Source organism: Rattus norvegicus, chromosome 15, assembly GCF_021556685.1.
Source record: "Rattus norvegicus strain SHRSP/BbbUtx chromosome 15, alternate assembly SHRSP_T2T, whole genome shotgun sequence".
Taxonomy (NCBI): Eukaryota; Metazoa; Chordata; class Mammalia; order Rodentia; family Muridae; genus Rattus; species Rattus norvegicus.
The window spans coordinates 7,426,267-7,454,247 of record NC_141548.1 but is presented as its reverse complement, the minus strand read 5'-3'; the positions used below and the strand labels follow the sequence as shown (position 1 = coordinate 7,454,247).

At 42.1% G+C, this 27,981-nt stretch overlaps 2 protein-coding genes across 5 annotated transcripts; both read left to right on the top strand.

Moving 5' to 3' along the window:
- Nucleotides 1-573: 573 nt before the first annotated feature.
- LOC148000782 (uncharacterized) lies at nucleotides 574-2,929 on the top strand. Its single transcript, XM_087587068.1, has 4 exons — nucleotides 574-708; nucleotides 1,459-1,618; nucleotides 2,111-2,242; nucleotides 2,685-2,929. Exons 1-4 carry the CDS (start codon nucleotides 618-620, stop codon nucleotides 2,884-2,886), a joined length of 585 nt encoding a protein of 194 aa, XP_087443194.1. The 5' UTR covers nucleotides 574-617; the 3' UTR covers nucleotides 2,887-2,929.
- A 10,772-nt stretch (nucleotides 2,930-13,701) lies between these two features.
- On the top strand, nucleotides 13,702-26,778 carry LOC148000781 (disks large homolog 5-like). Of its 4 annotated transcripts, XM_087587072.1 has the most exons (9): nucleotides 13,702-13,748; nucleotides 14,415-14,561; nucleotides 16,529-16,754; nucleotides 19,282-19,359; nucleotides 19,632-19,712; nucleotides 20,454-20,616; nucleotides 21,750-21,881; nucleotides 22,339-22,515; nucleotides 26,184-26,774. In XM_087587072.1, the coding sequence occupies exons 5-9, from the start codon at nucleotides 19,688-19,690 to the stop codon at nucleotides 26,266-26,268; spliced, it is 582 nt and encodes a 193-aa protein (XP_087443198.1). In that variant the 5' UTR covers nucleotides 13,702-13,748; nucleotides 14,415-14,561; nucleotides 16,529-16,754; nucleotides 19,282-19,359; nucleotides 19,632-19,687; the 3' UTR covers nucleotides 26,269-26,774. The 4 variants fall into 4 exon arrangements, with proteins under 4 accessions (XP_087443198.1, XP_087443196.1, XP_087443197.1 ...); XM_087587070.1 differs by having other exon boundaries at nucleotides 19,282-19,712; nucleotides 26,184-26,778; XM_087587071.1 differs by lacking the exon at nucleotides 13,702-13,748 and having other exon boundaries at nucleotides 14,292-14,561; nucleotides 19,282-19,712; nucleotides 26,184-26,778.
- The last annotated feature ends 1,203 nt before the right edge of the window (nucleotides 26,779-27,981 follow it).

Here is a 27,981-nt window from a genome sequence, read left to right as displayed (position 1 = left end):
GTTTTTATTGCAAGAAGTAGGATTATTAACCATTGACTTTGTGAAATACATGGACGTGTATGTCGAAATAGTCCTGGCTATCAAGGAATGCACAATAAGCAAATATTATTCAGGTTTTATAAAATTAAAAGTATAGGAGAAATATATTGGCCTCTAGGAAACAGGGAAACTTTGGGAATTGGACTGTATGTATGTGCATCGTCTCAGGTGTAGATTTATTATTGATAGAAATCTCCCTCATTTATGGTCCCTAGGGATTTGGGTACTAACAAAAATCTCTTCTCCAATTCAGGGTTGTAACCAACTCTCCCCATCAAAAGCATTGATGACATCCGATGAAGCAGAGAGAAATATCTAACTTTGGAGAAGTTACCAAAGGATATTCCCCGGGTCACAGGAGAGGCTGCAGAAAAGGGCCCCATAGAAATTGGTTGCTTTGGGGAGAGCTGGGTAGCAGGTAGGCCATAGAACTTCCCAGTGACGTCATCAGTAATCTCTTCCTTGGACAATCTCTTGTATCTAAGAGAGCACTAGAATCTTCTGGGACGTCACCAGTGTTGTGGTGACACCAACTGCCTGTGGAATTCTTTCAGTGCCTTTTGGGTTCGCAAACAGGCATGTTTCACCAGCTGCTCAAGCTCGTTCAGAAGGAGAGGGGAGACCAAGGAGAGACCAGACCGAGGCAGAAGAAAGCTGGCCTCCTGTCTTGTAAGTACGGAAGAATGAAATCATTCTGGGGAAGGCACAGTGAGTACTAGGTAGAGTTGGGGAACTTCCTCCAGGAGGCAGGTTTGAGCTGAGCCTTTCAGGAGTCGGCCTTACAAGCAGGAGCCTTGGAATTTGTCAATTGCAGACCAAGAATCAAGAGTCCTGATGATTAATTTGACAGAGAGCAAGGAATTGGCAGGCCTTCAGCTTCTTTTCTATGAGCTTTTTAATTTCTACTGCCAAGGAATGCCAGGAGGAAGCCCTATGAGGATAACAATGTGCCCATTCATGGTTGGGAGTTGAAGCACTCCATCCTTTAGATTCCTGTAGGGTACTAAGTCTGTGATGACAACAACAAGGAAGGATGAACCCCCTAGTCATGAATTGAGGTCTCAAACACTTTGGGCTTGAACACACGATTAGGGTTTGATGGTGCTGTGAACTCCAGGAATGACCGGCTCCACGTCTGATATCTGCTGACAATGTCCCAAATCTTTATATCTGAGGTAGATTCTATCTTTCAGGATGAGGGATCATGTAATAGTGAGTGAGGCTTATGTATGGCAATGGAGGTTGGAAAGAGGGAAATAGCTTAAGAGTCCACATTAGAGAGAGCTTTTCTTCTCTTTCGGGGATTCAACAAGTCTCCAGCCTTTCCTCTCCCTCAACCTCCTTTTTGAGACTCAGAATGGTCTTTTCTACCCATGGGCTATCCAATATGTACATTCACTTGTGTTTATCTATCTACAGGGTTTATTCGGAAGGCATCATCAGAAAATTTCATCAGTAACCATGAAAAACGTATAAAGAAATTGGAGGAACTAAAACTTGAAATCCAGAAGTGTAAAATCGAGCGGGATGAACTGTCTCAAATCCTGGACCTTTATGTCAATGATGGTTTGAACTACAGGTAGTCATTATGCCCTGTAACCTACTGACTGTCTTGTGCTCTCTCTGCTAAGCCAAGATTTCCTCACATCAAGAAAGTGTTTCATCTCTCATCCTGGACTTTAAGGAGCCTTGGCAGGTGCTGGCCTGTGAGAGAAGCTAGGTGCTGTGTGTTTAGGGTCAACCTCTCTTGTACTTGACCCTGAGCTCCTTGGAGTTGGATTGGATTTTTTCAACAGCTGGAAGGACCTTGTCACACTTGCTGCATCTAAGTGTGTGAATGAAATGCCTGAATGTCATCACTCTTACTCTGATTTTGGTCGTTATACACTGATTCTATGGCACCTCCATGATTAAGTTGGCATTCTAATTATGTTTGTATATGGGTTGGTATGTATGGATGGATGTGAAAGTATTTGAATTTTTTATTGGGTATTTTTTATTTACACTTCATCTAATTGTGAAATCATGAGTTCAGACAGTTATTTGTTCCTTGGGTCATATTCTAACACAGGCTGAGTGTTGAATTGCCAATGCTTAAATCCCAACATGAGATGAGAACGATGGATATGCATAAGATAACCAAGTGGATAAGTGATGCCATGGAGAAGTACAAGGAGCTCATGCAAGAGAACAATTCCTACCGGTGAGTCACTGACAGAAAGGAGACCCCAGCACTAGGCGGGAAATACTTCTGTCCAGCTATGACTTTGAAAAAAGATCTGGGATCCATGAGAAACACATGGGAAGATTGTATAGCTGCTGAGTCTTCTATCAGCCCTCAGAGGGGATTGGCCCTCTACCTGCCAATGACTTTAGAATACCATGAACACATAAGCACCCATATGCACCATTTCCTCTGCTTTGATGTATATATACCCTCTAGTGTCAGGATTTTCTGATGTACTTTGATTCCCATGGAGTGCGGACTCGGGATTTGACCTGCCTCTAATTGGTGCTAACATGTAAACTGTGGCTCTAGTCTGGAGATGCCTGGGGATGGGGCCCTTGAAGGGATGATTGTCCTTGCAGGAGTGGCAGGCAAATAGAAACTGCCTGGGATTTACCATTATTTGTTTTTGATTCAGCATCAGAAACTTCCACCTCCTGAATGAACGCAATGAATTGAAGAAGAATGTAAGGATTTTGATGAATGAGAACAGAAAACTGCTGGTGGAGCAGACTGAACTGCAAGCATCCTGTGAGGAGGGAAAGAGGTTCTGTGAGGAGGCCAGCAAGACCATCTACACCGCAGATATTGAATCCTTGTGTCCTGTTACTTTTGAGTAAATCGAATGTATCCTTGTGAATCAAACAGTGATCTCGAACTCGTCACTCTTAAGAACCTTCTTTATTGAAGTGTGATGTAACCATCTGAAATCCCACAGCTCTCAGGCAGAGATGGATCTCTGCATTCTCACAGGGATTGGGCATCATAATGACTTCCCAGTCAGACTGAGATACAAAGACAATTGTACTTTCAGTGTAGATTGTGTGTCCAACTCTGAATACCAACTTCATGATGAAAAAATTACCAATGCTGTATCCTTATCAAATATTTAGCAACCACTTAAATATACTCTTTTGTGGATGACAGTGTTGAACATATTAATGGAATATTCATCAGGTTTTCTATAGTATCTCCCAGGAAAAAAAAACAATATTATAGGGAGTATAGAAGCAGTCATGAAACAGAATTGCTTGCTTTTGGTTTCCTTCAAACATGATATCAATTGTAACTGCACAGAAGAGATAATAAATTGCAAGACCTTTCAGGGGATAGGGTTTTTATGATTGGTTGTTTTCTTGTTCTTGATTAGGATGATGACTTTTGTTCTTGGCAATGTTCTATGTTCCATTTGCGATTTCAACTCAAGCAGACCACATAGTTTACAATTCAGTTTCTAGATTTCTTTAAAAGCTGGACAAAATATCCAGGCAAAGGTGCCCTATGAGTTTTCTCCTTTGTTTTTCCCTCCTTTGGGAGCTTTTGTTTTTGTTTATTATTGTTGTTGAATTATTTTATATTTATGAGTGTTTTGCCTTCTGTAGGTCTGTGCATGTTATTCCCCAAAGGCCAGAAGAGGTCATTGTGTTTCACCTGGAACTTAAGTGACAGAGGATTGTTAGGTGCCCTGCAGGTCTTTTGAGAAACAAATTCTCAAATGAGGAGCCATCTCTCCAGCCCCTACCATGGACATTTGTCCTTCATCATGTTCCTTATTTGTGGCAATGGATCATACCTGAACAAAGTGTTTCTTGAGATATGTAGGGAAACATTTATGGGGTCTGCATGCTAATTATCTAAACTTCCAGGCATCTATGTGAAGTTTTTTAATTAGGGTTTCACTGCCGAGAACAGATACCATGACTAAGACAAATGTTATAAAGGACAGCATTTAATTGGAGCTGGCTTAAAGGTTCAGATTTTCAGTTCTTTTTCATCAAGGTGGGAGCCTGGCAGCATCTAAGCAGATATGGTGCTGTAGGAGCTGAGAGTTCTACATCTTCATCTGATGTTTGCTAGCAGAATACTCAGTTTCAGGCAGCTAGGATGAGGGTCTTAAAGGCCAGACCCACAGCGAAACACCTGACCCAACAAGCAAATACCTACTCCAAAGGAGCCGTACCTGATAATAGTACCACTCCCTGGGCCAAGCATATACAAACCTTCACATTCCACTCTGAGGCTTCCAGAGGCTTCTTCAAACCTATGAGACTATGGGGGCCACATCTAAACATAGCACAATGCAAAATCCATTAGGTCAACTTCCAGAATTCCCATAGTTCATAGCAGTCTTAAAAATGTTCAGTGTAAAGTTGAACGTCTCATCTGAGATCGATCCAAGCACTTAGCTGTAACACCCACGCTAGACAGGAACCCAGCTGGGTAAACTTTAAACTCTGCATCTCCATGTCTGATGTCAACGTGGTCTTCAGATCTCCAACTCCCTTTTGATCTTTGTTGATTGCAAGAAAAGTTTCCTGCTGTGCTGGTTGCACTCCGTTTTTGCAGCTTTCCTCAGTAGAGAGTCCATGGCTCTGGCATCTCAAACATCTGTATGTCTCCAAGGCGACTTCAATGTTACAGCTTCTTCCTTCAATATCTGGGACCCACACATGATCTGGGCTCCTCCGAAGAGTTGGGGTCACGTCTCCAGCTCTGCCCTCTGTAGCACTCTAACCTCAGGTTGATCCATACCACTGAAGCTTCTGTTCTTGGTGATCATCCAGTGGCACTGGAATTTCCAATGTACTGGGGTCTTTCACTGCAACTAAGCTTCACCAGAGCCTTCCATAGGCTCTTTTCGTGGTGCCTAGTCCCAGATTCTTTGCATGACCTCTTAAGTCCTGGGCCATCAAGAAAAATGGAGTCATCACCTTCACTAATGGCCTTCCATGGCATATCACAGTGTCAAGCCTCACCTCCTCTTCATGACCCTTTCGTGTCTTCAAAACCAGTACCAACTGGGTGACTGTTAGACTTTACCAAGGAGAGCTGTAGCACCAGGTTCAGCCTTGGCTCTTTCTATAACACAGCTTCTTTGTGCTCTCAAAAAGCACTCCCCGTAAGATTTTACCACTTTGATGCTGGTCTCATTTTAATCGGCACTAATTTCTTAGCTCCAGTGAACCAGCACCAATTGTCCAGTAGTCCCTTCTATTCTCTACTCTAAAGCTTTGTGGGCAAAGCTGCTGACTTCTGATGCTCGGAGGTGCTGGAATTGCTCACCTTGTTCTATGATACCATCACTAGCTTCCTCTTTTCCACTCCTTCCCTGCCTCAGCTTGCCTCTTCTTGATCTTCCTGTGTAGATTGACCTTGAACTCAGATGTTCATGCCTGTCTCAACGCCCTGGCAGTCCCCTACATTGGGGAAATGATCCTTCAGAGGACGGTGAAGTTAGGGTTTTACTGCTGTGAACATATAGCATGACCAGTGAAAGTCTTATAAAGGACAACATTTAATTGCAGCTGGCTTACAGGTTCAGATGTTTAGTCCATTATCATTAAGGTGGGGGCGTGTCACCCTCTAAGCAAGTATGGTCCAGTAGGAGTTATGAGTTCTACATCTTCATCAGAAGGCTGCTAGCAGGATACTAACATTCAGGCCTTTCTCTGACCCCAGATATCTTAATCAAGCAACTGGCTTTTGAAAATGCTAATACAGTAGAGAAATTCTGTCTCAAAAACCAACCAACCAACCAACCAACCAACCAACCAACCAATCAGACAAAGACATTAAAAACAGCAACAACAAATGAAAGAAAGAAAACACCAATGCATACTCTTATGTGACCTTACCACCAAGTTATTTCTGAATTGTAAATAAAAATGCCTATAGTCAAAAGCTGTGCAGAATTAAGACAGGTGTTCCCTGGTGGTCCCAGCTTGGGGTTGGGAGGAGACCATTACAGACAGGGGTAGAAACAAGAATGTAAATAGAGGAGAAGTCACAATGAGGTAAGAATCTTTAATGGCCATGTGAGTGGGCTAATTGGAGTGAAAAGCAACCCAGACAAAACCATGGCAAATTATACAATGGAATTATTGGAGAAATATGCATAATAGTATAGAGGATAGCTATCTGCCCAGTTCTTGTGCTAATTAAGGATTATCATAGACCTTTTATCCAGAAACTAAATGGACAAAGGATGGGCAGAAATCCATGGTTGGGATCAAATACTTTCCACCACACAAAACCAGATCCAGCACCTAGAATTACAATCTTCCCAAGCCCAGATATCTACAGACCAGCATAGAAACACAACCAGTAACAGCCATGACATTAAAATCTTTATTAGAACCCATCAACACTATGACAGAAGGCCCTGAATATGTCAACATGACTGAAGAACAGGAATAAAAAAGACTGTAAAACAGAATTTGCAAATATGATAGAGATCTTTAAAGAGAAAAATAAAGAAATCTGTGAAAACACTAACTGTGGAAGGAAATGAATGAAAGAAACCTAAACAGAGAGATGTGGATGAGTAAAATGGAGGAACTCAAATAGTCTCTCAGAGGCAGACCTTAATAACAGACTCCAACAGATGGAATAGAGAACCTCAGGCATTGAAGAGATGATAGAAGGAATGGATACGTAGATAGAGGAAATCTTAAATCCAAAGGGAGGAAAAGAGTGGAGGGGGGAAAGGAATAAAGGAAAAGTAAAGGAAGAAAGGAAGGAAGGGAGGAAGGAAAGAGGGAAGGAAGGAAGTCAATCCTGGAAGAAAACATCCAAGAAATAGGATTTTTCTGGAAAATAACAAATATAATAATAAAATGATAAAGAGAATAAAGTATATAGGACGGATGAAAATAAACTCAGGGCAAAAGGAAATAAAATAAAAACAACCAAAAAAAAAACATTCTCAACAAAATCATAGAAGAAAATGTCCTTAACTTAAACAAGAGACTCATCAAAGTAAAAGGAGCACACAGTATGAAATAGACTGGAGTGGAAAAGAAATTCCCCTGGGCATATATTACCTAAGACAGTAAACATGGAGAACAAATAAGTGTAATAAAAGCTGCAAGGGTAAAAGTACTGGTAACATACACAGTCAGTCCTCCCATGAGAATCACACATTACTTCTCGCTACAGACTCTAAAAGCCAGAAGAGCCTGGATAGATGCACTGAAGACTAAGAGACCAGACTAATAAAGTTGGAATTTAGTTGACCCAAGTGCCTCTCTTCTTTTATCACATACGATATTATTAGATACTTCCTAAAATTGCCTTCAGAGCTTCTTTGAGGAAGCCTGAGGAGCTTAAGACCTCTGATAAAGTATTTTGTACAAAAGCACCTGCTTGCTTTTTCCTTATTTCTACTACAGCAGGATGGAGGCAAAGTTTTTTGCAAACTACTTTTAATAAGTAGCCCACATCATAGTTAATGGAAGAGAAAAAATATTAGGATATGGGGGAAGAGGACCTGTTCAGCAATAGTTCTTCAGGAAGGAGCTTGTTTTTCTTTGGCAGCAGTTCAGGACAACAGCAAGCAGCAAACCTGACTCCGGAGGGGATTTCACAGGGAGAAAAGCAGGAGTGTGGTGGAAACATTGTGGCAGCGGCTGTGCAGACTCAGGAGCTCCTGCTCAAGCTGCAACAAGGCACCCTGTGCTCTGAAGCACAGCAGCTTAGCCAGTTAGCTGGAGACCTGGCTCTCCCACTGCCCGCCTTACCTGGAATCCGCACAGGATACAAGAGGACAAACAACTGTGCCCAAGCTGAGCAGGCAGCGCAAAAGCACCTGTGAAGGACTTGCAGGCACCACCTTAGTCAGCTTCATCAGAGCAGAGAGTCTAAAGTCTTTTCCTCCTTCAAGCATGGCACCACAGCCCATTTTCTTTCATTCCCTGCCTTTATTTTGATGGCTTCTACTTCCCTTCATAAGTTTGTCATTTAGTTTCTTTTCTCTATCTTTTTGTTTCTTTGTTTCCTTCTTTCAACTAAAATAAAGGACCAGCAATTTGATATTTCTAACCTAATATTTGTTGTGGTTTATGCCATGCATACTTGCACATTAAAAACATTTTTTCTTACATTTGCCTCACATTAATCGGACTCATTAGCTTAGCTCAATCTCGGTTCTTGGGTTTTCTGTGGTGAGTGAATGTTGGGGTGACCTCATTCCCAACTCCTGATCCTTGTGCCTCTAAAATCAAATGCTTAGGAATTTTCAAAGTTTTCTTTGCCTGTGGATATGTGTGGGTGTCTGTGCACATATGTGCCACAATTTTCAGTTCATGTTTCTTCTAGGAGTCCCAGGTATTGAACTCAGATAATCATACTAGTGCAGCAAGTTCTTTACCTGCTGAGTACCTTGCTGCTATTGCACAAGAGGGTGTGTGTGTGTGTGTCTAATTTTCATATATGCATATACCATATATTGTGCTTATCTCTGCCTCTCAATACTATTGTCCTTCCTTTCCTCACCTCTTCTATCATTTCTTTTTATCCCTCTGGACAGTTTCTCTTTGTTCACATCAGTTTAAAATGTAGGAACACACACACACACCGTTTGAAACCAAATTAAAATGAAAAAATAAAAATATGCAGTCTTTTTGATCAGTACTCCTTAGCAATAGCTTTTCTTTGATTTTTTATACAATTGATATATAATAATTAATGGGCAATCAGCTTGAAATTTTCCCTTAATGATTATATCCTTGGAATTTTCATAAATGTTTCATGAATGTTATACTATCTACAGATAAAAATGTCAACTTTTACTTCCTACAGTGACAGGCCTTAAATTATCACCTTCCTCCATTCTGACCACCGCAGTCTGCTGTCTATAAGGGCGATCACCACTTAGTGCTCAGTGAAAGGGGAACAGAAGAGTGGTGTTGTTCTGACCCCTTCTGGCCAATGGCCCTTATGTGTTTGTCCTGAAGAAATGTGGATATGTTTTGCTAGGTATTGGGTGCCACCTTGTGGAAGTGAGAATTTAGTGCACCTGAGCGATGTCTCCTCCCACAGTTGCCTTGGCTGGAGGAGACCTGAATCAGCCCAGTCACAAGCACTCCTCTCTCAAAAGAAACCCAACCTCAGCTTTAAAGGAAACGGACACTTAATTTCCAGTGATATTGGTGCACATCCATCACTCTGGCATAAGTCCAAAGGACTTTCAGAAAAATGAAAGGGCACTTAGCACCATTAGAAAATTCATGCCAGAGTCTTCTGTCTAGTCCAATGGAACAATGCCTCGAAATACCCAGCCATGCTGTGAGTAATCTAAGGTGATAGCATATTTCATAACGCCCTAGTAGGCACTTAATTGCTTGTTTGTGGTTTTAGGACACAAAGAAGAAAGTGCCTTTCATGGTGGTGGTCCACTGTTACTTCAAGAGTTCAAGCAGGAGGGCAGAGGCAGGGAGTAGAACATCCTTGTTTACATAGATAGTTCCATGCTAAATACAAACAAAAAGATCTTGGATTACAAATACAAAACTCAAAATGAACATGTCATTGCAGATGTGTGTCCCTTCTGAGTTCACAGGTTAAAATCAAACTTTATCATACCAAGAGAACATTCATAAGGAAATTGCTGGAGACACCAGGCAGATTAGAATAGAAGTAATGGTGCCGGAGAGGTGGTTCCACAGTTAATACTGGCTACTGTTCCAGAGGTCGGAGTTCAATTCCCAGTAACCACACAGTGGCTCACAAACATCAATAGTGAGATCTGGCGCCCTCTTCTGGTCGGCAAGCATGCATGCAGACAGAAAGCTGTATACGTCATAAATCTTAAACAAACTAAAATAAAAGTAAATAGGTTTGGAAAGGTCTGTGTGTTTTATGTAAAAAGTGCAACTACATCTACTGCTATCCTGCATAGATATCCAGTGTCCTGCAGTGTCCTTCTATTTCTGATAGTTCACCCATCACTTCAATATCTGTGACCAGTGTTACTTATGAAATACTTCATCTAAGTTATAAATGTACCATTGTCATTCAAGCCTGGAAATATTAACCCTTTGAAGGAATGTATAAAGAGTTTTAGTCAGTATGTTGCCACAGGATCCGTCAGGGGTTGGAGAGATAGTTCAGGGATTAAGAGCACCAACTGCTCTCCCAGAGATCCTGAGTTCAAATCCCAACAACCACATGGCTACTTACAGCCCTCTGGTATGGGATCTGACGCCCTCTTCTGGTGTGTTTGAAGATAGCTACAATGTACTCACACAAGTAAAAATTAAATATTAAAAAAAAAGGAAAAATGTGACCTCTCAGGATAATCTGGCAGACGTGACCATCATGGACTTGCTGGGTGAAGCAGGGTGGCCTTGATCCTACAGGAATCTACCTACTTCTTTATCCCAAGTACTGAAATTGGCACTTTGAGTCACTATGCCCAGTTGTGAAGAGTCCTTTCGTGGTTGTGGTGAGCAACTTTGCTTATCATTTCCCTTCAGCCAATTCTTTCTATGTAAATGAGACCATGTCTGTAGTGTCTGGTTTCAGGTGAATTCTGATTGGCTGTGTGATTCTGACATTTTTGTGGCTCCAGTTGACTAAAGAGGAACCCATCCACGTTTTTCTAGGTCTCTGAGTGTTTTTACCTCTTTTAAAAATATTAATCAATCATGCTTACTTAAACTATTGTTTATCAGAAATTTTTAATGGGAATTTAAAAGAAATCAGTAAACAACCAAATCGATTTTCCTATTCTAGCCATATAAGCCAGCTGGACTTTGTAAGAAAAATGATCTAAAGCATCAGTGTCAAGGACTACAGAAAACTGCCACCCACAGGTAAACTGCCACAGAAAAGTGACTACAGCACGGCTCTGTCACTCATACCAGACAACCCAGAATAAATACCTGGGGCTTCAGCACTTTGTCTGAGTCACTGTCATTGCCCACTTCACTATTGTTCTTCCCGTCACGGTGCACATTGTTCCTGCTGCTTCCATTTGAAGAAATTGCCTCATTTTACCTGATGAAGAAGAAAGAGAAAATCCTGGGACTCTTCATACTGGACGTCCAGAAAGAGTTCTATTTCCTGAGCATTCACTGTACTGGGTTATATTAACCAAGTAGGCATGTTCTCCTTCTGTCGTTCCTTCCTTTCTTCTTTCTTCCTTCCTTTTGCTAAAGCATCGAATTAAAAAGACAGGGAAATATCTACTGAATATGTACCAGTGTGCACTATTCAGGAAGACACTTTAGACCTCGCTTGCCTTTAGCAGTCCTTAGGTAGACATTATGTTCAGTGCCTCTGTGAAAGTAGAGTTTCAAGGATCAACTCTGGCTTTGCCTTCTAAGGTCAAGTCTGTGCTCTCTCGTGATGGGGAAAGTTAATGACAGAAATTGTCTTATGGGAGGTGAAGACTGATACAAACATTATCCCTACGGAATTAGCAGGGATTGGGCTGGTGCTGTAAGTCTGTTATTTCATCTACTCTTCCACTTAGGCCTGTGCACGCAGGATGGTTTGACACACAACTGACAAAAGAACCGAGTCAGTGGAAGGATTGACCATTTCACATTTCTGAAGGGTTGTTTGACTGAGTAGGAATTAGGCATTTTATTCATTTCTTTACTTTGTAGTCCAGGAGTAGAACAGGAACCAAAAGAGGAGAGGGGTATATGTTCCCTCGAAAATGTGCATCAATAATTCAGTAGGCACACCTAAGAGTTAATGAGATCTTGACTCAGGAAATATTCAGGCAAAGGTTGCCCTGTGTGGGCCAGTGAGATATCTCCATGGGTAAAGTGCTCGTCAGGCTCACAGAAGAACCTCAGTTCAGTGTGTACAACCCATGTCAAAAGCCAGGTACATATACACATGGCCAATATCAGAGAAGGAGTGATAAAGACATTTTGGTGGCCAAGTCTTCTTATCAACTTCCAAGCCAGTGAAAGACTTCATCTCATAAAGCACTGTGGACAATAGCTACTATGAAAAAAATACCATAAGTTGATAGTCTCCATTTTCACATAAATATATAGATACATAAATACACAAACATACCCAAAGAAACAAACAGACACACATAAACACACACACAGAATGCACAAAGACACACACACACACACACACACACAAACACACACACCACCCAAGTCATCATATTCCTTAGTAATTCTGTCCAGAGCAGAGTGGTTATAGGGATAGAAGAAAGTACAATTCCGAGCAATTCCAACTGAATATCATGTAATGCATATTTATGAAATACGTATTTCACGGTATTTTAGGATTCAAGTACATTATACTATCTATCCTTTATTTTCAAAAGTATCGAAAGTTATGAAGAGAATTCAGGCCTAGTATCAGACTTGGGGCCATCAGAATCAGAACAGGTTGCTGATTGAAACTTTCTTTTATTACAACTATTTCCTAATGTCACATAGGAAAACCAGCTTCAGCCAGAAATGCCTTTAGCTACCACATGCATCTGAATCTCACCCTGGGAAAACCATGAGAATCCATAAGAGAATGTGTGTGGCTCTTTGATGTCCAGCTTTCCTGTAGGTCTCTTCTGGCTTGCACGGATACCACTCCTTGATTCCTCCCTCTAAATGGCCATGCTACCTTCTTGTCTTTGCTCTGCTGATGATCATTGACAATTTGAGGAAGGTTAAAAAGTGCCTAGTGTGTTAGTGAAGCACGCCTTTGAATGTCACTCTGAGGGGTTTTGGGGAGAGAATCGACGTAAAACTCACTCTGAATGGTGGTAACACCATAACTCTCAGGCCAGGTGCCTGCACTAAATGGCACAGAGAGGAAGCTAAGAGCTAGAATTTCCCTATTTCTGCTCCCTGCTCCACCCACATGGAAAGAGTCTCATTCACATCCTGCCAGCCAGTCCACTTCTACCAACTGCACCTCTCACGGCTACACTCACCCCTTCTAGGATGGAGTCTATGCTTCCCGACTCTGAGCCAATGGAACCCTCCTTTCTTAAAATGCTTCTGTGACAGAACGGAAAACACGACCAGTGCAGTCACTGCTTCCTTCTGCCCTTTGCAGTCTCCTCCCACCTGGCTCCCTCACAGCCTTTCCAGTCCAATGTGTCTCCAAGAAAACAGGCTAAAGATGTCACCTTAATTCTCCTTTGACTTGTCTCTGGAAAGAGCCTTTTGCTACATCAGCCCAGGTAGAAGAGTGAAAGAGGAAAAAGAGAAGAGAAGACAGTAGATGGCCTAGGCAAGGGATAACTGAAGTTCTCCTTGTAACACAAGCTACTTCCCAAGATATTACCATTAATCCAGTTTCTGTGTCAATATGGCCCCCAAAACCTAATCACCTATCATTAGAGCACATTTGCTGACACACTTTTATTGCAGTTCAATTTCTAATACATGACTTTTGAAAACACATCTAAAAGTGGGGTGGGCTTTTCCAGCTGGATTCATGACCTCTTCTCTCCCACTCAGCACCCATACTCAAATCACCTGTGATATCTTGTTTCCTAAACACAGGTGTGGCTGTCTCTTTTACTTTTCCCCATGGGATAGTTTAGTTAGAATGACCTTACCGCACCAGCCCATCAATTACTGGCCTTCTAGCTTTAATGACTTAGGAAAATTTTTGTTTGTTGATAATGGAAATCGCCCGCTGTATAAAGTCATTTGCTCCTGCTCTCAAACAGAGGAAAAGAAAGAGAGAGAAGGTCTGCCTGCTAGGCATAGTCAAGGTAAGTCAAGGCCCGTGGGCAGATTTTTCAGCCTGCTGAGGTATGGAACCTTAAGAGAAGGTGTACCTGAGGCTTAAAATTCTATTGACCTTGGTGGAAAAAATGGAGAAGTTTGGGGAACGGGAACGAATGCATTGTTTATTTTAACAATTTGTTCCTGTCAGCTTGTGGTTATGCTTCCCACAGTGCTATAGTAAAACAGGGCTTTGAGAATTACGCTTGTTGTTGCCTTGTACCCACCAGCAGCCCTTTCATAACAGTGTCTTTCCTCTTCTTTTGGCCTTTCCTATTATGATCCTCATCTGCCCCTCAGAGGACCTTTCCACTTCCTACCAGTCAGTCCACCAAAGTAGGGCCATGCCGTTTCAGGAAACTGGAATTTCTGAAAAGCCCACTGAATCTGGAAGGCAATGTACCCCAGGATATGTCCTGCAGCTCAGAGTAAGATGTTGCAAAAAGAGGAAAACTGACTGATCTCCCACTTTGTGCTTTCAAACAGAACAAATACTTAAAAACTTAGTTTCTCCCTCCGCCCCATTACAGAATCCGATTTCAGCCCTGCACACTGTGCTCTCTTGGATCCGTGGATGCTAAGCTGCAGGTTCTGGAGATGCCAACCCCTCAGATGAATTCAATGTCTGCTCAACTCAGTCCATTCATTCACAGTTCCTGGAGTCATTGTGTCCACGGACCCAGACACCCATCGCCGATCGAGAGTATTCCACGCAGGGGATCGAGTTCCAGCAAGCAGAAGGATCTTCAGTCACAGAGCACATTGCTGAACTTACCTGACAAGCTGGACAGAACTAAGAGGTTAGTGAGAAACAAGTGTGTGTGAATACCATCCTATGTCGCCATCTGCTGGGCAAATTCAGAATTACATCCTATTACCTTACTTTGGAGTCAGAGGCTTCCTTCTAGCCTCTCATGTGCCTCTGTTCAAGTCACAGATGCAGATATTCACAGCCAACCATTGGACTAAGCCTGGGGACCACAATGAAAGAGTTAGGGGAAAGCCTGAAGGAGATGAAGGGGATTGGAACCCAATATGAAGAACAACAATATCAATTAACTGGAGCCTTCAGAGTTCCTCGGGACTAAACTACCAACTAAAGAGGATATATGGTCCCGGCCATGGCTCCTGATACATATAGTGTAGAGCACGTGTAGCAACAACTGGTTCATCTGACATCTCTGGGAAGGGAGGCAACTGGCCCTGTAGAAACTTGATGTCCCAGAGAAGGGGGATGCTAGAGGGGTGAAGTGGAAGTGGGTAGGTAGGTGGAGGAGTGCCCTCTTAGAACAAAGAGGATTGGGAGGGTATGGGGGTTCAAAGTGGAGAGACCAATGATGGGGATGACATTTGAAATGTAAACAAATAAAATGACTACTGTATAATAGATGGTAACAGATGTCTCCATAAGGACTAGATATTCATTATCTGAAACAGGTTCATTGAAAGTCAAAATCCATAATTGTTGTGACTTACTTATTATTGAAATTTCACATAGATGAACCCAATCAACATTTAACTTCTCTCCTTGCACCTATAATAAATCATTAGTTACCTTTATAAAACAATTTAAAAAGCAGTTAGGGTTTCTACTCTCTTAGGCTTCGATACAGTGCCTCATTTTAGCTGTCCCTCTCTATGTTCCCTCCATTGCTGCCCTCTCCCTGTCTCTTCACATTTCACATTCCTATCCCTGACACTGTCCCTCAGCAATCCATGAGTGAACTTGTACTTCCCTAAATGAGGACAGTCTGGCCCACGTCCCTAGACCCTCACACTAAACTGATCATACAGTTACACAGATTGAAGAATTAACAGCTAACATCCACATTTAAGTGAATATGTATCCCATTTGTCTTTTTCAGTCTAGATTACCTCATCCAGAATGACTTTTACTAGATCCATTCATTGTCCTGCATATTGCATGCTTCCTTTTGCCTTTTGTAATTGTTAAGCAGCAATGCAGTGTGTAAATGCACCACGTTTTCTTTATGCATTCATCCGTTAAGGGACAACTTAAATATTTCCAAATTCTAAGTATTATAAACGAGCTTCACTGAACATGGTTGAGCAAAGGTCTCTATTCTAGGATGAATCAACATCTGGACATGAGACCTGGAGTTGTATCTTAAGGTATAACAATTTTCACCTTCCTGAAGAACCGTCGTACTGATTTCAGAAGTTGTTGTAGAAGTTTGCCTTTTCACCAGGAGAATATGAATGTTCCCCTTGCTCCATAACCCAGTCAGCTTGAGTTGTCACACGTGTTATTAACCTTAGTCATACTGGCTAATATGAAAAGTGATCTCAGAGTAATTTTGATTTGCATTTGTGTGATGTACAAGAATGATGAATATTTCTTATGAATTTCTCAGTCATTTGAGTTTTTTCTATTATGAATGTTATGCTTAGATATGTAGCACATTTTAATTATTTTTCTTGATATATAGTGTTTTCATTTTTCAAATATATTTTTATATTAGCCTGTTGGGCCCTACCTTGGAGTGTTTCCCTTCCCCCTCACTGTGCCTTTCAGCCAAAAGTTGTTTACACCCTTGGCAGCTGCTCTCAGCCCCTGATTTGGGGCCAGGACTTGTCACAATGCAGATTTCTCCTGTTTTCCTATTTTCCTGGTTGGGGATTTTCACCTGCTTTATTGTTTTTCCACAGCTTTTGCCTCTGGTATATAAGGAGATCTCAGTAAAGCCTGGACAGCATTCTTTTAACACGAATGACCCCAGTGTGTGTTTCTTCTTAACTCTTATAGGCCTATGCCCGGTACTGAGTGTCCTGATGACACAGGCATCATCAAATGGAGGTCGCACGAAGATTGGGAAAGAGAGGACAACCTGACGAGATGGTCCCAGGAAACCGGCCAGTGAAGGAGGGACACATTGGGGAAAATGGGCCAGGAAAGGTCCCAGTGAACAGGATACAGAAGCACCGTGGGAATTGAAAGCACATGCAAAGAAAAATAAAGATTTGGGGTAGTGGTGAGTAAACCTTGTAAAAAGGGACAAGGTAATAATGGTAAAATGTTTCTTTGTGTGTGTTCTTTTAGAGTTATGCTACAATCTAGAGAAGCAAAGTCAATTCTCATAGATGCTTTTAGTCTTTGGACCCTGATTAGAGACAGTTTACACCCTAGATAAGAGAGAAAATGCTTTGAGAAAAGCATTCCTCCCAGACGCTCCACAGATGCTTTGGCAAAAGAAGGAAAATGAGATTAAGCTTTTTAAGAGCTCTCCTAGGGACATCCTGCCGCCTTGCTGGTTCCTATTGGAGAAGTGTTTATTTCTGGTTCTGGGTCCTTCAAGTAGGGTATCTGGGTCCTTTTAGTGGGACACCATTTGCTCCTTCCTCTATGTCTATTGTCTGTCCTTGGTGTACCAAGCTGTCCATGGATGTCAATTTATGTCTGGGTTTTGCTTCTCGTTGCTTGAATGTTTTATGTTTCATGTTTAAAAGAAAAAATGGTGAAAACTTTAAATGCTGGTTGATTCCCACCTTGATTTAGTTTTAAGTCCTTTCAAGAAAGGAACAAATAGGGGTTGGGGATTTAGCTCAGTGGTAGAGCGCTTGCCTAGGAAGCGCAAGGCCCTGGGTTCGGTCCCCAGCTCCGAAAAAAAGAACCAAAAAAAAAAAAAAAAAGAAAGGAACAAATAAACAAAAACAGTTTCAATTGACCTTTGGAGCCCTGCATCCTAGATAACTGGTTATCTCTGGTGTTAACTGTCATGTGTGTCTCTGACTGGATCCGGCCTCAAAAGAGGAATGTAGCTAGGAGCCTAGGTCTTTCCACTGGGGAAGCTCCCCAGGGGGCTGGCTAAATGTCTACACTAGCTGGCCTTAAAGGTGCCAGCAGCTTCAAAGCTTCTATGGTAAGGGAGCTGATGTCTGATTCTCTTAGAGAAATCTGTGACTGTGATTATTGGAATCAACAGGTAACAAGGTGCTTCTTTTAAAATGACAGCTAAAAAAGTAAGAATGGTGTTTGATCTAAATACTAAAGATATGTGTACTCACTTCATTTTTTTGTTTTAAATGTATAATACGCTTTACATGTCTTAGCTATAGGTGATTGGCTTTTAAGTTATTGGTTATGGTTGAAAATTTGTAACATTGGTAATAGAGAGTTGGCTTAAAAAAGGAGTCATTCTAGACAACACGTGGCATGAGCCAACCCAGGGAAACAGGTCTAGATTGGGATAATATTTTAATATATTTCTTATCATGGAAACTGGACTAATAAAAGAATTTAGGGCAATGTCTCTTTGCTGAGGTATTAGAGCCTGCACCATCGTTCCTTCATATGCAAGGCTTGGCCGCCATACTTTATAGCATGAGGAATGGACTTGGTGTTCTGGAGAGACTGGATTTTGGAGGATAGATAGTTTGGTGGAGGGTGAGTTTTGCTTTCCAAAGTTATGGCTGTGCTCTGGTGTTAGGAGGGAAACTTGAAGATTGTGGCTAATGATTGCTAGTGTTACATTGACTACAGTTTACAGTCTGATCCCAGACAGACTCGGGATTCTAACTCACACATATTTGTGCTTAAGAAAAAGTCAAACAGGTGGAGACTGTGACAAGGGATGATGGGGCTATGGAACTTATAAGAGCATTACAGCCCGGTTGCTTACTGCAACTGCTATTTCAAGAAATACATATAGAATGATTATAGATTTAAGAGATTGTTTTTATGCTGTTTCTTGCACTCTTGGGTTGTTGTGAAATATTTCATTTCTTGTGTTTCCTTGGGTTTTGTTTGACTTGCCCATACATTTGTATGTCTTTTTGAAAGAAAAATGTATTTATTTTTATTTATTTTGGTGAATTGTTCTTTGTATGACTTTTGTCTGTGGTTCCTCTGAATGCAGTTCCGTCGGTGGCCAGAGGAGGGCATCAGATACCGAGTTATAAATGATAGTTAAGCACCCTGTAGGTCCTCTGAGTGAAGCCAGCAGGTTGTCCAGGTCCAACTCTAGTTGTAGCTCCCTGTGCACCATGATGTGCTATAGCTTCTCTGCTTCCTCCTGCTCTTCCTTGGCCAGCAGCACCTCTGCATTCTGCCCCTCCATGGCTCTCGCTTGGGTCTCAGTTCCCTCACTTTTGGGGATTTTAAATTTTAAGAATGGACAGAAAGATTACAATTTGATGTTTGCCCTATACCTGAGAAGCTTTTTGCCAGGAAAAGGGAGTTTCCATTGCACAAAATGGGATGGTAAGGCCAAGATTTCAGGAAAAACATGGGTGAATATATTGAAACCATGACCCCTCTCAAGGCACACTCCATGAAACAACATTCTCCAACTAGCATACATTTAAAGGTGTAGGAAAAAAATATTGGCCTCTGGGGAACAGTAAAAATTGTGGCAAATGGATTATATGTCACATGCATGGACCCTGGGTTTATACATTTCAGGAAGAAGAATATCCCTCATCCACGGTCTTTAGATCTTTGGCTGTTAACAAGGATGTTCTATCCATTTCAAGGCCTGATACAACTCTCCCTCTCCTCAGCAACTGCGTTGTAATGAAGCAGTGAGAACTCTGAAGCTCTGGAAGGAGAGTGTGCGAATGGGTGTCCCTGGCTCAAAAGTGAGTCTCTGGAAAAGCCACTGCAGAACCTGGTCAGTCTGGGTGGAGGTAGTTAGCAAGTAAGCTATGGCATTTCCCACTGACATCACCGGTAGTGTCTTCCCAGGAAATTCTCTTGTATCCAGGAGACACTAGAATCTTCTGTGATGTCACCAGTGTTGTGGTGACACCAACTGCCTGAGCGATTTCCCTTCAGTTTCTAATGGGTTTCCGAGGAGGCATGTTCTCCAGGATCCTCAGTCTCTTTCAGAGGGACAATCATATCCATGCAGGCACCAGACCAAGGCAGAGGGAGGCCAGCCTTCCATCACGTTGGAGAACAAGACGAATGGAAAGATCCTTGAAGAGGTCAAGTGAGTACTGGGCAGGGCAAGGGGAGCTTCCTGGAGGAGGTTGGCTTGAGGTGGTCCTTCCAGGAGTAGGACGTATGATTTAGAGCCTCAGTCTTCCTAAATGGCTGACCCAGACTCAACAATTTCTGATCATTAGTTTGACAGAAAACCAAGAACTGTTATATGTCAAGGGGCTTTCCTTGGATCTCTTTAACATCATGGGCAGTGTCAAAGAATACCAGGATGAGCCTCTGTAAGAATAACAAAGTGTCTCTCTCAGGATCGGCTGTTGAAGCACTTCATTCTCAGCAGTGTCCTGTAGATTACGTGGGTAATAGATGCCAAGAGGGATACTCTCCTGGTCATATATCAAGGTCTCAGTCACTTTGTCCTTGAACACACAGACTAGGGATTCAAGATGTTAAGCAGCTTGGACTCAAGGACTTACCTGCTTCACATCAGACATTAGCTGAGAATGTCCTCCAATTCTTCTTGTTTAGGCCAGCTTTAGAATTTCAGTGCCAGAGGAATGGCTTTAGGAGGTGTAGTCTATATCTATGATGGCATGTGTCATCCTATGGCTATGATGGTGGGAACAGGGTCCTAGCTGAGTTCAGCTTAAAGATAGCTTTCTTGCTCTGTCAGGGATTCACTGTATCTGTAGAACTGTTTATCCTCAGACTTCTGTTTTAGACTAAGCATAGTTTTCCTTGACACTGTGTCCACATATATGCCTGTTCCTTGGTGTTTATCTACCTACAGAGTCTGATCAGAAGGCATCGTCCCAACCCTCCATGACACCTGTTGAGGAGGAGAGAATGAAGCGTCTGGAGAACCTCAAAATTGCTCTCCACAAGATGCAAAAGGAGAGAGATGAACTCAGGAGAATCCTGGCGGATTACCCGGGAAAGAATTTAAATGACAGGTAGTCACAATGCAACTTCTGTTATATCCACATTTCCTCACATCACAGTAGGCTACAACTCCAGGGTGTCCTCATGGTCAAAATCACTTTCCTGATTGCATCAGAATGTGAAGTTCAGATGGGAATGGGATGGTGGCACAGGCTATTTTGATTCCTACAAATGTAAATCATAGCCTGTGGCCTGAATCACAGTCTGGGAATGAGGGTATAGTGTGTGAGCTCTCATTGTGTGGTATAAGTAGCCTGAACAGGTGTTGGCTTGTGGGAATTTCTAGGTGCTCTGATTATGACCAATCATTGTTGTAATTGACGTGGAGGTGCTTTGGGTTCAGTAGGTCCTGTGAAGAGCTGGAGAAGCCCAATCCCACTTGGTGCCTCACAGTGTGTGACTGGACTGACAACAGGGGATCATTGGTGTTCTCTGATTTTATTCATTGTATTTGGAGATAATGCCACATCCTTGTATTTAATTGGCATTCTAATTGTATTTGAGAGAGAGAGAGAGTGTGTGTGTGTTTTGTGTGAGTTTGTGTGTGTGTATGCATGTGTGAGTGTGTTTGTGTGTATCACTTAAGATCTGGGTATTCTATGTACTGATTTGGACTAAGAATTATCCTGTGTCAATTTTCATGGCATGATGATGATGAGGGTGAGAGCCTCACTGTGATCAGTAGAACATTTCACATCTGCTCAGGTGGACGCACATGGGAATCTCCTGGTGCGTGTTATAAATTCTTTTCCCAGTAAATACTGTTCATGTTCCTTTGGGTTTTCATGTAGCAATAGATTGTATGATTGAGAATTGTTACCTAAGAATAGGAGAATAGTCTTCATGGGCTTAAGTTGGAGCCTGGATCGTGGCACAGGGTCCTCGAATGTTCTTGGCAAGCTTGTCAATTCCTTCAAACTCTCTCAGGGAGCTCAAGGAAATCAGCTCCCTCCTTTTGTTTGCTGGCACTGCTGTCCCTGTGTCCATAATAATAAACTTATAAATACCAAATGGACCCAGTACCAAGAAGCAAGGGCGTGGCATGTCCTAGGCTGGGGTAGTTCAGGATTCAGTCTGAATTCATGTAATACTTGAATCCTTCATTCATAATGCTATTTCATCCTTGGACCATGCCTTACCACAGGAACAACTTTGAGTCTGAGATGCTCACGATGCAGCACCAGGAAGTGATGACCGACATGAAGAAAATGAGCGAGCAGGTCAATAGAGCTTTGGTCAAATGTACACACCTTACACTGGAAAATGACTGGTACTGGTGAGTAACTTACAAGGCTGTGACCCCAGCACAAGGCACAGCATGTGTCAGCCCATTCTTATGTTTGAAGTAAAGTGAGGATCAGGCTTTATAGTGTTTGAAGCAGACCAGGAAGCCTGTGTCTAAGGAAGGCTCTAGGACACACAGGACACAGAAAGATTGCCCTCAAGCGACATTCTAATAAAATGGACAAATAAGCACACATAGGGATTAAGTCCTCTTCTGGGAAAAACTTGAATCAATGGTGTCAGGTTTTTGAGAAGTGCCCTGAGTCTTCTGGAATGTGGCTCTTTTCTCCATTTGACCTGTCTCTAGGTGATGCTCCATGGCTACTGTGGACTTGGAGTATAATCTGGGGCTCTCTTTGGATCAGGACCCTAGAAGGAGTAATGGACTTGGAGACGTGGGAGGAAGTTGGAGACTGGCTGGGATTCACCATTTTTTCTTTGTGTCTCAGCCGCAGCTTCTGCCCCCTCCTAACTGAGTTGTTTGAGCTGAAGAACAATGCCCAGAGAGCACAGAATGAGAACAGGGAGCTTCTATGGGAACAGATTGCACTGGAAGAGTCCATTAAGGAAACAACAAGGATCTGTGGGGAAGCCAGTATGAAAATCCGCATAACAAGCAGCCTCAGGTAGATGAATGAAGCATCAAGGGCAGGTTTTCCTGATATCTAAGCATAAACCACGTCAAACCAGTTCAACCTTCTCCACCTTATCCAGACACTCTCCTAGTTCTCATCCAGTTGTTCATCTCTTTGACCATTTACTAAACGTTCTGTGATGTTAGCTTCATGCAAGAAACTGGAGGATTGACAACCAAATCCTCCTGCTCAACTAGAAAATGCATTTCCTTAAGGGGGATCTGTTGATCACACACTGCACACTTACATGCCATTATGCTAGAGGGATGCCATGAGGTAGCCGTCTTTGTAGTGCACAGAACTGATTAGAGTTCAGTTCAATTGCCAAAAGAATGGTTCTCATTGTCAATCATGATGGGGCTTGTGGACTTTCTCTCCTTTTCCCCGTACATTGAAAATGGTCCCTTCTGCCTGTCCAAATCGTGGTTTCTAGTGACAGAGCTTGAGAAGCAGTTTGTCAGTCCTGTTCTATGTCAGTGTTTTAGTGTTCTTTCCTGTGGCTTATGTCCTGGAGCTGACTGGATGAACAGGGATGTAGGAAAGACTTCTCTCAGGGTGAGGGTTTGTGTGAGATATGTGAGGATTAGAGGGAAATTTTTCTCCAACTCCCTCAACCTAGTGTGCCCAAGAAGTGCATTCCCTACACAGGTTTACTCTATAAGGGATGGAGAGCAGTGTCTAAGCTCTCACTTGACACATTTCCTTTGCCTAATCTGCATTCAACAACTGTTCTTCCAGCATGATGGCCTCCCCATTCTTTTCTGCTTCTCACTTATGATTTCTGTTCTCTCTCTTCTCTCTCTCTCTCTCTCTCTCTCTCTCTCTCTCTCTCTCTCTCTCTCTCTCTCCCTCACCCCGGCCTCTCTCTCACTCTGTGTGTGTGCGTGTGTGTGTGTGTGTGTGTGTGTGTGTGTGTGTGTGTGTGTGTTTGTCTGTGGGCACAGATGTGTGAGCATATTTATTGCTATGGTGCATATTGAACATTGGGAGTTTTAAGTGTTTGTGGTATGGGTGCTTATATATAGAAGTGTGTGTATATGTGTGTATTTGTGCATGTGTGTGTGTGTGTATGAGAGAGAGTGTGTGTGAACTCATCTAGTTTCTGAACACAGACACATATATTTATATATGTTGTATTAGTCTATATGAACATATATAGAACCATGTTAAAGTATATATATATATATATATATATATGTATATATATGGAGAGAGAGAGAGAGAGAGAGAGAGAGAGAGAGAGAGAGAGAGAGAGAGGAGACACAATTTTTCCAATTAGTTTTAAACTGTTCTTAATGGGATTTTGATTACTATTAAAATTATTACACTGGGGAAACTATTCATCAACATTGACAATATTTGGAGAAAAACTCAGGAATGGGGTACAGGGATGTGAGGAGAGGCTGCTGTGTGATATTCATGTACCTGAGTGTGGAAACTGCTGACTCAGGGCTCTTCTGCCTCCTTTGCTCTCGGTGTATAGTAACACTGGAAGGTCATGTGCTTGTTGTCTCTACTCAACATCCTGGTTATGTTAATCGTTACCTGGCACCACTTTCTCTCCAGAATCGCCTAAACTTGGTTGAATACACCTTGGCTTTGGAGTTTGGCCTGGAATTTGTTAATTGAAAGATTAATTTGCTTATAGTTGAATCTGCAAGCAGAAGATGTCCAGGAGTTATGCTGAGGTGGAATCACATCTTTGCCTCAGACAGAAACTTAGGCCCAAAATAGTCGACAGCACTCACCCTGTGTTGTGTTGTGGCAATCTTAACCATTGTTATTCAAAATCATTTGATCTGAGTGAAAATCATCTGTAAGGAGGGTTTAGAACAGTGATGACCCTCAGACATTGCTGGAGGTGTCAAATGGGTAGCCCTGTGAGAAACCATGTACAACTCTTGTGAAAGTTCAACCTTTGACACAGCGATTCCAGAACAAGAAGTCGGTGTGAGCAGAGAAACTGTGGCACATTAGTGTTGTAGTGGTTCACCTCACAGCAGCCATGAAGCAAAATTATCCAGATGTCCATCAATCAGAAAGGGAAAAGGTACAATGTTGTCCAGCCCTTCCATGGACTGTGGCTGAGTTTGATTATACCTGCCAGCATTTGGCTTTGAATTAGCCTTCTCTTACTCGAATTATATCTGATAGCATCCCATTACAAGTTTTACCTTGGATTGTGGTTATGGAGATTTCCTAGCTGTTTGTGCTGGTAATTTGTTTCCCCTGTCAGGTACTGTATGGTAAAGGGACCTCATATTGAAAAATGCAGCTCACTTTGCATGCACTGGGAAACAGTGAGCAGAGGGCAGAAGAGGCTCACCTGCCCCCACCCAGTGCTCTGTTGCCTGAAATCAGCCTCCTGTGCACAGCCTTGTGAACTTGCTAAGGAGGCTTGGCTAACAGGCCTAGATGTCACATTTCTAATTTCTGATTTTCAGGGGAATACACTTTATTGGCTGAGCTGTCTTTAGGCTATGCTCACTGTGTACTTACCCCATTCCAGGTTTTTTTTTTTTTTCTTATGCCACAATAGTAGACTGGGTGATCTCTTCTATTGCCATTAACTGGGAAACCAACCACGTTCTGCAAAATACTCTGCTTGTATGTGTGAACAAATATATTTGGGTGAGTTCAAAAGTGTGTATTTCTGGGTGTCTGTCTGTCTGTGTCTGTATACATGCCTGTCTCCATGGACAATATAATCTTCTAACGACCAGGATGAGGAGAGCATGGAGGAAAGTCTGCAGGACCCCCTGAATCAGAAAAAACTGGTTACTGAGGAAAAGGCCTTGTGTGAGAAGATGCAGCATCATTTCAGTGTCACTGAGACGGTTTGAAAGCACAGGATGAAAGGACCCAAGTAGATTCCCTGTACTTATAAACTGTCTTATTGGGTGTGTGACTTTCTCCATAGTTCTCAGCATCTGTCAGCTAGGAGCAGCTCAGAATATTATTCTTGTGCATTTAAAAGAAATTCCGTCCATGAAGTGTATGTGATCCATAGAGATTCTGGCTACTGTGTACTGATCCCTCCAGTCTGAGCTCTCTTGTATTATCTGAGCCCAGTGCCTTTAAGTCTCCCCATAAATAGTTTTACGATACCCATAAACAGAGGAGTGTATAGTTTATTTTCTGCATGAGAATCTCCTTTAGAGTTCAATGCTTAGTCTTGGCAAGATTTCCATGCACCATATTCTTGCCAAATATAATATCACTTCGGTGTGCATGTACTTCTTGAGATATTGTTTCTCTGGGTCTTTGCAGACATTGAGGTTGTCAGGTGGACCCCAGGCATATTCCTGCACTGGAGGAATAATAATAGTCTTCATTGCAGACATGGCCAAGCTTCCAAGGCCTTCCTATTGTTTTCTAGGTTGTTCATATCTCTCCTCAAATGACATTTAGACATTGTTACATAATATTAAAATATAATATATATGAACGATTAGAATTATCTGCTTTTCACTGTTCAATTTTTAGCAGTTTTAAAAGCTGAGAAAATATGCAGGCCTGTGGGATCTCTTACCCTTCTCTCTTGGGCATGAGTTAATGGCCTCAGATGAAAGATCATCCTGCATTATCCTGCTGAATTGTGCTGCTGTGTATGGGATAAGTGACATGGCAGGTCCTCACCAGGTCTTTTCCACCCCTAGGTCTGAACACTGCAGCAGAAGCTTTCCCAGGGCCCAGACCAGGACTACAGCTCTCAGAGACAGGACTGTCCACCAGGAGCACTGAGGGTGCAAAGATTGACACCACCTCCCGCATCTCAGTCCTTGTAACCATACCAATCTTGGGCTAAATTTGAAAGACCTTGAGATGTGGCCTGGAACATGCCTCACGTTTAACCTTTTGATGACTTGTCCACCAACAACCAACTACACTGAATGAGGCGTCTACATGCCTCTTGAAGAGATTTTTACCATCTTACCTGCCGTTCTGCTGTGTTTGCAAGGCCAGCAACAGGCTGGAGTTATATGTTGAAAAATCAGCAGGAATTGAATGCTGACTAATTTACTTGTTATATTTAGTTTTTAGTTTGAAATTTGGTTGTTTTATGCATTTGGTTTTATTTGTTTACATTTGAAGTTTTGTTATTTATTTGTTAACATTAGATTTTTAATTAATATGCTATATTCTTAAGGCTATATACATTGAACTCATTGACTCCCTACTTTAAAATTTTCTTGAATAAATTAATGTTTGTCTATAAATAAAAATGTGACCTTTAATCCCTAACTCACAAGACCGTCCTGAGTCGTGTGTGGTTCTTCCTCCTGTAACAGCACAAGTGTAAGGCAAGAGTGGTTTTCTGCAAGTCTCATGCAGCTTAGGCTTCACCATCAGTTCACAGCCAGCCAGAGCTGCACAGGAAACTGTGCTCTTGATGTAGACAGTGTGTCGTGCTCTGTGGAACCCACCTTCATGATGAAAAATATCCTTGCTTTATCCTGGGGCTCACAAATTTGGCTTCCTTTATAATGACAGACAAAGGAGAAACACAGAAGTATTTCTCTAATACCTTAGAGGAAATAAAACCATTCAGTAGGGGAATATAAAAAGCGATCAGGACACACGGAGCTGTATGCCTCTGCATTCCTTGTAATATAGCATCGGTTATTACTGCAGATTTATTGAATTCCAGCAATTTTGGAGGAACGATATTTTTAAAATTTTTTATTATATATATCTCTTTACTTACATTTCAAACGTTATTCCCCATCCTTGTTTCCTTCCTTAAGCACCCATTCCCTTCCCTCTCCCTTCCCCATATGTGTATCCCCCTATACATCCCCCTTATTGTTCACCCATATTCCCCTGCACTGCCCCTGGAACATTTTCTCTATTGTTTTTGTTGGTTTGTTTGTTGTTATTCTTTTTCTCCCATTTTTATTAAATTGGGCATTTCTTATTTACATTTCAAATGTTATTCCTTTTCCCGGTTTCCTGTGCATCAGCCCCCTAACCCCTCCTCTTCCCGTTCTAAATGGGTGTCCCCCCCCCACCCTACCCCCGTTACTGCCCTCTCCAAAATTCCCTTCACTGTGGGTTCAACCTTGGTAGTACCAAAGGCTTCCCCTTCCAGTGTTGCCCCAACAATGCTATTTACTGCTACCTATGGAGGGTCAGTCCATGTGTAGTCTTTGGGCAGTGGTTTGGTCCCTGGAAGCTCTGGTTGGTTTTTATGGGGTTGCAAGCCCCTTCAGCTCCTTCAGTCCTTTCCCTAGTTCCTCCAATGGGTGTCCCGTTCTCAGTTCAGTGGTTTCCTTCTGGCAGTTGACTCTGTATTTGACATGTTCTGGCTGTGTATTTCAGGAGAGATCTATATCTGGTACATGTCAGCATGCACTTCTTAGCTTCATCCCTCTTATCTAGTTTTGGTGGACATAGATAGATAGATAGATAGATAGATAGATAGATAGATAGATAGATAGAAAGATAGGTGTGGAC